At 39.3% G+C, this 11,235-nt stretch overlaps 1 protein-coding gene across 1 annotated transcript in view; it reads left to right on the top strand.

Annotated features, from left to right (window-relative positions):
- The first annotated feature begins 708 nt into the window (after window positions 1-708).
- znf804a (zinc finger protein 804A) overlaps window positions 709-11,235 on the top strand; it is a 245,083-nt gene continuing 234,556 nt past the window's right edge. The window contains exon 1 of the mRNA XM_055637836.1: window positions 709-1,343. Within this exon, the coding sequence (XP_055493811.1) occupies window positions 1,233-1,343 (111 nt within the window). The 5' untranslated portion in view covers window positions 709-1,232. The remainder of the gene's footprint in view (window positions 1,344-11,235) is intronic.

Genomic DNA, 11,235 nt, shown 5'->3' with positions numbered 1-11,235 from the left:
GATTTACTTCAGGGATATTTGAAACACATCAGCCAAATTGCATGAAGAAGTCATGTGTAATCAGGAGAGAGAGAGAAAAAAAAGAGACGTCTACAAAGAAAGCAGAGATTTTCTTGAAAACAATGCCTCGTGTTTTGGATACAAATTAATTCAGGGGAGAAAACAGGAAACTAAAACACAAATACCCAAGATTGAGAGCTGGTGATCAAACTATATTTCACAGGAGGCATTGCACAAACAGTTATAGCACATTGCAAAGTGGTGTTAGTCGGATAAAACGATGCTTCCAATGGGTTCTCTCTAGTGGCCTGTGTAATAGTAAATGAGGCAATTCAATTACATGTTGCCTCCAGACAATGTTTAGAAATAACTGTCCTAATTTGCCATCTCTCCTGTGATGTCCTGGCACATGTCACAGTTCCCTCAGTTATTTTGCTGTCAGACCTGAATGTGTTAATGTGACTGCGATGTGAATAAATTATTGTTCATAGTGATTTTCTTAGGGTGAAATGATGGGCTGCCACGTGGGCTGTTTGGTGTCAGCAATGAAACCATAGTCTGGAGAAGGGTCTCGACCCGAAACATCACCCATTCCTTCTTTCCAGAGATGCTGCCTGTCCCACTGAGTTACTCCAGCTTTTTGTGTCTATCTTTGGTTTAAACCAGCATCTGCAGTTCCTACCTACACATATAGTTCTTGCTTTGATCCTCTATGAAACTCTTTAACCTGCCCTCGTCTTGCACTGATTCTTATGAATGCTGTTGTAGCTGTCTGCTGGTTGGTGGAGGCTTGCCATGTGTACGACTGTGTGAGGTTGAGACGGTAATGTATAAAAGCAGCATGTGACATATGTACTTCACAGACAGCTTTCAGTATTAGGCTAGTGGCTTTCTTCCATTGGCCCGGTGCGATAGACCAGAGGCTCTTTGTGGTGTGTGAATATTCTGCCTGTGAGAGACTGAGATTCAGGACACTCATTCGCGCAGCAGAGATGCAAAGAGATTGGGCACACTGCTCTAAGCAGGGCGAATCAGCAGTAGACGGAAAAGCTGACTAGCTAATGCCTCATTTGCTTATGCTGCGGGACCAGTGTGAAACAAGAGGGGAAAGAGGAGCAGCGTTCATTGAGTGAGCAGCACCGTGTGTTCCCAGCACAGATCATCAGCAGGCTTCTCGTTTGCAGTCCACTTGAACTGTGTGTGCACTGTGTGCATGGGAGCTACAGCAGCATATGGCGTGTTACTATATTGTCATCAGCTCTACACACCTTAGCAATGGCCATTTCAGAAACATCAAGGGAGTTTTCCGTGGCCCTCTCTGCAAGAATGGAAACAAGACACTGGTATTTGTTTTATTTTAAGCGTTTTGCAGAAAGTTAAACCGACAAGCTTAAAGTTTACGAGCTAATCTAATCGATACAGTAAAATGTGTGCTGGGTGAAATTTAAATCTTGCTGCTGTTTATTTGTAATTTCTCTCAGTAGTTTTTGGGTTAATGAAGTGAGGGGAAGCTGATATGTGCATTGATTAGTTGCAATGACTTAAGATGACTTAATCAATAAATGGCTGCAATGAAATATTTTACACGCGTGCCGAGAAATGCCAGTAAAATGCAGCAAAATGTAATTACCTGTCATTGTGTTATTTAGGGTTCTTTAGCTAAATCAATCCTCACTTTAGTGTTTTTGCGGAGTTCTCCAAATCACCCTGGATTAACTGTCGTAAAAGCAGGAGTGATCATTTTATGGAAAGGGAAGTGTTTAACCGTTTGTTATTTTAATTGTCATGGAAATAACAACAATAACTACCTGTTATTTGCGGATATTTTCAACTCATTCCCTCCATAATCTTCCAATTGCTGGGCTCCCTAACAATAGCTGTGTAAAATGCATGCAACTTGTTAACTCCTCATCTGCTAGTTTGCTTTCGGAGTCTAATTGTATTTTGTTCGAGTTGAAGTGCCTAATGAAAGGGTGAAGGAGAAAGGCACTTGGTCAAAGCTCCAGCATGGATTAACTAGAAGGGAAATCTCATCAGATGGCCTTCAAGGTGATTTTACCTTGTAATATGTGTTTGGGTACCAGGTTTAGACAGTTCAATCCAATTGTGCCACCTTCACCCTCAGCTACTTGTTTAGCTGCTTTTTATAAAGTTTTGCTGTACTTTGTATAATCAAGAGCAGACCAAGGCCACCCAGGTATGTCTGCTGTTCACAGCTTCACTTGTCATTTTATAGCACAGAATAAGATTTAGCAAATTAACAGACTTGCATGTAAATGCATTAGACTTTTGTTCTTGTAGAAGCTGATACTAAACTAAAAACTAAATGGGGAAAATGACAGTAGCCAGAGATGGAATTGATTTTCACTTGGTTAAAAGTTTACTTAAAACTTAGAAACCTTGAACGTTGTCAAGTGAAAAGAACATTAAACCTGCAGCAATAATGTGTTAACACCGTGATTGGAGGCATACATCTAAAGTTCCAAAATTCTACGATTCGGACTCAAAATGAGGCATCTGAGAATAACAACTAATTTACCTACTCTGCAAGGTTACTGTGGAGTATGCTCATGGCAATTACATATAACTACATGAATGTCTGAAGTTTCAGCTGGTGTTTTTCTGTTGTAAACTCGTTTGCCAGAGGAACAATAATAGGAAAGATTGGGAAAAGCCTAGTGATTTGTCCGGTAGTGTTTCAGCTGTGTAAACTCTATGTATGTTACAAGTGCCTGTGGTTTAACAGTACAATTACTGAAACCATACTGGCAAATGAATAGCCTGGAGTTTGGAACATACTGAGAAACAGAGTGGGTAACATTTTCCAAGCTTGTGGTGAATGCAGGTCAGTAGAATGAAAAATGCAACCAGTGAATTAAGAAACATTGTTTTAAAGATTCAAACAAAATAAAAATATCAAGAGGAAACAAATATGTTTCCTGACCATTCGAAGCAGTTGAACATATTACATTTATAAATTAGCAATTTCAGCATTTTCTGAGTTTTCCATTCAAATTTTTGTGTATTCCAGCTCTGAAATGGTGAAAATGATTATTTTTATTCAATTAATGCTCCATGATTAATAAAAAAAATCAGCCAATTTCCTTGGCTTTAAACAAAGATTTGTAAAAAAAAACTCACTGAGATCATACGTTGAACTCCAGTTCATTCCACCTAGAAGGGGTTATAAAGGTTAATGGAATTTATCCTGAGCACGATAAGTTTTTATTTTGATGGTGTTGGAATGTAGAAGTTCCTTTGTGGTACTCCACCGAAAGTGCATGAATTTTGGGCACTGCACTTAGAGGGTTAAATTAAAGCAGGGAGTTGAACGAAGTTTACTTGCGTTTTGTTCAGTCTGAATGGTTCATGGATGATCTGAAGTATTCAAAGTGGAAAAAATTGCAGTTTCAGAGAAGCTATCTCTTCTGCTGGGGAAAATGATAATAAAGAAATTGAATCTTAGGACACTTGGAACCTTTTTTTGTGTTTTAGGGAATGGAGAGTGAAATGCTCATACTCTCTCCCCCAAGAATCTGTGACATTGGGCAAACTGTATCTTCCAGGAACAAGATTGATCCCGTTTTGTTAAGAAAATGGATCGAAAGATGTGGATCAAAAGTTAGCATACAAGGCCAGGGTACAGTAGGATTGAAACAGACCTGGTGGGAAGGGGTGTGGGGGTGGCAGGAGTTGAATGGGCTATCCATGATTCTATGCTCCATAAATAAGCCAAAGTCCCATGCAATGACAATGGTACTTTATTCACATGTAGTTAGGTACAGTGAATTTCCTTTTTTTGCGTACAGCGCTGTAAACATTTTACTATACATGTGAACAATCATACGTAAAGAGTATAAGAATAGTAGACAGTGCACAAAAGTTGCTACATTTACCAAGACTGAACTGTGGCAAATTGCTCTATAGATATCCAAGTATAGTTCATATTTTCAATAATTTTATGTTCTATAAATGTAGTTGTTAGCTGTTATCTAATGGTTTCCATTCACTATTTGAATATTAGATATTTCAAATATATTTGATGAATTTAAAATGGTTATTGTTAAATGTTTACCATGAGCAATGAAACTTGAATAAAATCTATGCAACAAGGGAGAGTCAGTTCACATAATACTATCCTGGTGATAATAGCAAGGCACTGATATGCTTAATGAGGTTAAATGGGTTGAGGTATAGATTTTATATTCAAGGGAAACGTAAGAACTAAAATGTAGTAATTTTGTTATTTCTGTACGCTGAGTGATTAAACACAATGTGGTTGAGCTATTACTATTTTCATTCAAAGTGAACAAAGGAAGGGTTTCAGGATTAAAACAGGTTGGTATTTTGAAAAGCTACCAGGCTGTGGCAGCAGTCAGCAAGATGAAATGGTTTGGACCCATACGGAATCTAAAAACGGTGTAAGAGACAGGTTGATAAATTATATATTTTATGTGCTGCAATAATGTACATTGAATTCCATCTCGATTGAACAGAGCACATTCAGCCACGACTCTTGGTAGTGATTACCAATGGAGTATATGTTGTACTTCAGTAATCTATAAATGGGATTTATTTAAAGAATTGTTTCGTTGAATGTAAAATTGCAAAGGAGAATCTGTAAAATTTGTTTCTTTTTGAAAACGCAAAGCATTGGCAAGCGGCTCGTTCAAGTCAATTATGTGGGCCAACTGTTCTCGGTAATAAGATTGGGAGATCACAGAAGCCCATCACTCCCAATAATTTGTATTTAATGGAATGAATTTTACATGTCCTATTTTGAAATGTTAGATGTTGCACAACAGAGAAAATGTCCTTGAGGAAGGGACTAACTTTCATTCCCAGCTAATGGAGCTCTGATATTAGGGTTGATTCTAGCTTGGGAAAAATGTGTTACATGAACAATCTGTTACTTCCGTATGAAGGGTCATTCAAGGTAAGTGGAAACAAAGGAAAATAACATGGAGGTGGGTGAAAGGGAAGGGCAAAATGCAATGCTGTTGTGTTCTCCATTAAACTTGTTGTTCAAATGGAGATACGTGTATCTGCAGATGTGGACTCGTGTGATATCTGAAACCATTCACAGCAGTACATAAAATGGACAGCTTGGAAATTGTTTGTTTTAAGTTACGAACGGATTAACCGTTAGTATTATTTAACTAATTCTCACACTCAGAGCCTAGCTATCTACAAATGACTTTATTAAATTTGATTTATATTCAGGATAAACTCAGATGATAAATTCCAACCATCTTTAATTAAATTAAAAGAATATAAAACCTCATCATGGGCATTATGATATAATCTAGCAGAATGGCAATCAGCTACAAATGGAAAATGTACCATTTGGATTACAGGGTATCTTCCATTTTGGGTTAAAATAGTCTACTGATGGATGTAATACATAACCTTTTGTATAAGTCTCTAATTTTTATTTCACATGAAATGATAAGAAAATGCTAACGATTCAATCACTGTGGGGAAGGAAGGCATCACTAACTCTTTCTTCCTCTTTAAATTCTGCCATCTAATGTTTTGACAGCTATTTATGTTTACTATTTATTTGAAGGAAAAGAGCTGGAAAAATGAGGTTATCTATTTTTTAAAAAGGACACAATTTCCATGTTCATTCTTTTAATGAAAGATAACAAAATCGGTACAATTCACTTTAAATTCATTGGGAAAGTTATTTTAAGGCAGTTTTACTTTGGGTCTCGAACATGGTTGTGACAGCAGTTACAAGTTACTGCGTAATCTTCTAAATGTGGATTAAACCAAATCCCTCTTCAGATGTGCTTTAATAATCTTAAAGAGCATCTGTCCATCATTTAATGAGCAGCATTAGTCACAATTTTTATGGCATTATATAAGCAATAAGAATTAATGCCAGTTTATGGAGAATTTAAGACAAAGCATTTGAAGTTTTAAGTTAATGATTAACATGAGTAGTGCTAATCAAAAGTACCTCAATTTTGTTTTAATATCTGTGTTATTGCATCAACCGCATTATATGTAAGGTGTTGATTAGAACTATTAAATTGATGTGTCAACAACATCTGGCTGCATCATTATTCCTGAAAAAGCTTTTTATTTTAAGCCTTGGATTTTATTTGGGAGGCAATACTGTCTCGTCAAGCTCCTCTGTAGTTCCTCAATTTAAACCCACTAAAGTATATTTTCTGCTTCTGATTCACAGGTAAGTGCTACGGTACAATACGACAGAACTTTATTTATACCAGGTGGGAAATTGATCTGCCAACAGTCATAAAACACAACAAGATACATGAAACATGAAATTAAAGTGACGAGTAGGGAGTCCAGGATTGGGGATGTGCAGAGAATGCGGGGAGGGGTCACTAACACAAAAAGTGATGTATGCAAACTTTAAATATAATTGCATTTATGTACAGATTTGAATTCAGTATGATGCAAAAATGGAAAACGCTTTATGTTTGTTTACAGTATTCATAACATCATGATGTCGAGGTTGTGTTTGAGTGGGTCAGAAAGAATTAGAATTATGATTAAAGAGAGCGCAGCACTCCTTCATGGAATTAAGATTAAATGGAGGTATATGTTACTTTATGGAACAACAGCGCATATTATCTTTCCATACGATACATGTTACTTGCATGAGACATGAGTAGATGTCCCAAGTCATTTGGATACACCTGCTGTTTTGATTGATGGCATGGACAAATATTAGTTCAATTACATCATGGTCCACCTATCTTCAATCAGCATAGTCAAGTTTGATGAATATTTTGTTCATTATTTCACGTGCAGGTATATAAATCAGATTTACCCACAGCTCATTTCAAAAGCTATGAATGTGGCCCACTGTGAAGATTACCATTTCATATTTGACTTCATCTTACTTTTGCGTAACTAGTGTCATGGAGTCCTACAGAATGGAAACAGGACCTTCAGCCCAGCGTATCCATGCCAACTAAGATGCCCCATCTACACTAGTCCCATCTTCCCACATTTGGCCCATTTCCCTCTAAACCTTTCCTATCTGTGTACCTGCCCAAATGTCATTTAAATGTTAAATGCACCTGCCTCAACTACCCCCTCTGGCAGCTCGTTCCATACACCCACCACCCTCTGATTGGAAAAAGTTGCCCCTCAGTTTCCTATTAAATCTTTCCTCTCTTCACCTCTTGCATTGATGCACAAATATTGAAATGATGTTTTGTTCTTCTGTGCTTGTAATACAGGGGGTGATAACACTTCAGATGTCTTTCACTTGAAAGTAGACATTGATATCTTCACTGATGATAAAAAATACTGTTGTGACGGGATGTTCTTTCAGCACATCAGTTGACACAGCTGACGTTCCACTGAAATTTCACAGTTAAAACATCACAGGGAAATGTCTGATGACAATGACATCTGCTTCCTTCTTTAAGTTTTACAATATCCTGCATTTCATTTGTGAATAAATGATTACTTTAAAAATGGTTGTATTGCAAACAGAGGTCTCTGTTTATTTCACCTCTCACTTTCACCCTCATTCAATGCATAATGTACAACCTACTGACTCAACAAGCAGTTTCTGTTACCCACTCATGACACAAAACCATCTCTATGTGATCAAGGAAAGGCACAAAATGCTGGAGTAACTCAATGGGCTAGGCATCATCCCAGGAGCCTGGATCCCATGGATAGGATCAGGACCATTCCTCAGTGTTAGTCCAGCATTTTAGTGTGTGTAGGAGGGAATTGGAGATGCTGGTTTAAACCGGAGATAGACACAAAAAGCTGGAGTAACTCAGCGGGACTAAAGGGTCTCGCCCAAAACGTCACCCAGTATATATATATTTGGTACATTATTGTTGTTTATTAGGGATCGGTTTAGTTTAGCCCTTCGGCCCATGGATCCACACCGACCAGCGATTCCTGCACATTAATGCTATCTTACACAGGGAAATGTCGGGGATCGGCGTCGGCGTTCCACCAGCCCGGCGTGAGGGCCTGAACATCGGACCGCCCGGTGCGGCGACTGCGGGTGCTCTGAGGGCCCCGACCACGGATGAACATCTGGGAAGATCGGAGGGGAGGCTGGCTGGACAATGGTGCCTTCCTCACCTTGGTGCCACTGTGTTGTGTTGAGTCGTGGACTTTCTGTGTTTTGTGCTTTTCTTTTTTTAATTCAATTCAATTTTAGTTTTAATATGTTTTTATTATTTATTTATTTTTATGATACTGCCTGTAAGGAAAATTCATTTCGTCGTCTCTAATTGAGACAATGACAATAAATTTGAATACAATACAATACACACATTAGAGACAATTTACACTTGGAGCAAGCCAATTAACCACCAAACCTGTACGTCTTTGGAGTGTGGGAGGAAACCGAAGATCTCGGAGGAAACACACGTGGTCACGGGCGGAAAGTACAAACTCCGTACAGACAGCACCCGCAATCGTGATCGAATCTGGATCTCTGGTGCTGCAACCATTGTAAGGCAGCAACTCTACCGCTGCGCTACCTTGCCACCAGCACCGTGTGTACGGAGTACTATGTTTACATATCTGTTCTGCCGCAAATCAAAATTTCACTTTTCCGTTTTGGGGCAAATGACAATAAAACATTCTTGACTATTGACTCCTTGGTAAACCAGCATCTGCAATTCCTTGTCTCTACATAATCATTCACATTCAAGATATCAGAGGGATGGATAAAATGAAGCTATGTTAGTCCCTTGCACTGAATAGATATCACTGTGCCATTGCAAAGGGGATTACTGAATTGAGGCAGCAAGTCTATTTCAAGTTAGGAATTGCAAAGGATTTTTCTTACAGACAGGTTCATTTTTGTTCTGAAAAAGTGCAATCGTGGAGATAAGTACACAACTAACCAGAATGGCACAGTGGTAGGAGTTGCTGTCTTTACACTGCCAGAGACATTGGTTTGATCCTGACCACAGGAGCTGTTTTTAGGAGTTTGTACATTCTCCCTGTGACCACGTGGGTTTTCTTCAGCTTGTTCCCACAGTCCAAAGATGTGTAGGTTAATTGGCTTCTGGAAATAGTCCCCCATGCATAGGATAGAACTAGTGTATAGGTGATTGCTGGTCGGTGTGGACTCGGTGGGCCAAAGAGCATGTTTCCACGCTTTATCTCTAAACCAAACTAAACTGAACTAAAGTAACTTTTCTCTTTTGCGCTTCAGTTAAATAAGAAGTAGGATTTCAGGTGCATAAAGCAGGAGAGATGGAGCAGGAGTCCAGGGCATACATTGCTCATCCAGGACGTAAAGTGTATGGCTTTTGCACGTTCTCCCTGCAGCCATGTGGGTGCTTTGGTCTCCTCCCACATTTAAAAAAACGTGTGTTTGTGTGTGGGTCTCCTAACACATTATAAAAACGTGTGTCTGTAGGTTAATTAGCCTCTGTAAATTGCTCCTTGTGTGTGGAGAGTGGATGTTAAAGAGGGATAACATACAATGGGTATGAACGATGGTCGGCGTGGTCCGAAGGACCTGCTTCCATGCTGGATTGATGATAGACATCATCATTGAAAGTGAAGAAATCACTGGGAAGTAAAATGCTGCAATGTGGGCTGAAGTACCTGTTTCCTGCTGCATATTTCAAGCAATTAATTGTGAAGAACCAGATAAGCACTCCTGCAACATAAAGGAAGGGGTCACCCTTATACTCACAATGGGCATTAGAGGTATGGAAAAGTACAGAATAAATCACAGCCGGCACTGATAACACAAGATAGCTGGAGCCCACTTGGGCAGCTTAGAACCCAGCGGAATATTGATTTATCTGATTTCAAACTGCCCCCTCGCATTCCCTCTCTCTCCATCCTTCCTCCTCCCTAGGTTTCTTGCTAGTTTCACAGTTTGCATCCATTCATTATCGCTTCTTCCACAGCCGACAATGGACCATTGTGGGCTCCACCTTTCTTGTCTGCGGCGCTAGCTGCGATGTGTACTGTACCTTTTCATACCTCTAGTTCCCCTCTTCCCTGACTCTCAGTCTGAAGAAGGATCTCGACCCGAAATGTAACTTTTTTTCTCCAAAGATACTGCCTGACCCGCTGAGTTACTCCAGCAATTTGTGTCTATCTTTATGAATATGACTTTCTTGCTATACGTTGGAAAGTCAAGCAAATATTTATTTCGGGCCTGCTGGAATAACCTCCCTGTAAATGAAAGTTGGTTGTTTATTTTTGATTCATCTTAGAACATTTATTTGTCATCTCTGCAAGTAAGCTTAACTTCAAACACACACAATCTACAGCGGAGACAGTTTGCCCTCAAACAGGAGTGGAACGTTTGTTCCATATTCGCTTCTCTAAAGTTGCATAATGAAAGTAATAGGAAAATTACTGTCATTGTCCTTTGATGATCAGAAAAGAATCAATGTTAATGCTTGCAATTTATACTTGTGTCAGCCTGATACTCTAAGTTGCAGGAATTTTGATCATGCCTAGCCATTCTTACATAGGCTTTTTTTTTAACTTATCCATGTAGTCTGATTTGTTAGTTTAGTTTAGAGATACAGTGCAGAAACAGGCCCTTCGGTCCACCGGGTCCGCGCCGACACTAACACTATCCTACACACACTGGGGACAATTTACAATCTTTACAGAAGCCAATTAACCTACAAACCTGCACGTCTTTGGAGTGTGGGAGGAAACCGGAGATCCTGGAAAAACCCCATGTGGTCACGGGGAGAAGGAACAAACTCCGTACGGACAGCACCCGTAGTCAGGATCGAACCCAGGTCACTGGTGCTGTAAGGCAGCAACCCTTCCGCTGTGCCACCGCGCCACCCCTGCTGTGTAGATTGCTATGTAGGTTTAGGTCACCCTGTTAAAGTGGTTCTTGAAATTCTGCTACTTTTGAGTTCTTCATGGTTCAGTGACATTGACCTGACCAGGGCACTCAGTAACATTGATATTTCAATACCGTTCGTCACTAGAACAAGAACCTCGTTGAAAGGCCAGGTCCATTAGAGCTCTCTTCACTAAATATTGATTCCAATGATTTTGTTACAGGAATATTTGATGACCCATTAAATTACCTTCTTTAGAGCAAACAAAATCTTTTCTTCAAATGTATCTTTAAACAAATGCACAATATTGAAATAGACACAGTGCTGGAGTAACTCAGTGGGTCAGGCAACATCTCTGGAGAAAAAGGATGGGTGATGTTGTTTCGAAATCTTAAGAAGTCTGAAGACCATCCTGAAGAAGTCTGAAAATTTCACCGACCAA

The sequence above is a fragment of the Leucoraja erinacea genome, chromosome 7 (assembly GCF_028641065.1).
Source record: "Leucoraja erinacea ecotype New England chromosome 7, Leri_hhj_1, whole genome shotgun sequence".
In the NCBI taxonomy this organism is placed as follows: Eukaryota; Metazoa; Chordata; class Chondrichthyes; order Rajiformes; family Rajidae; genus Leucoraja; species Leucoraja erinaceus.
This window is presented reverse-complemented; position numbering and strand designations above follow the sequence as displayed.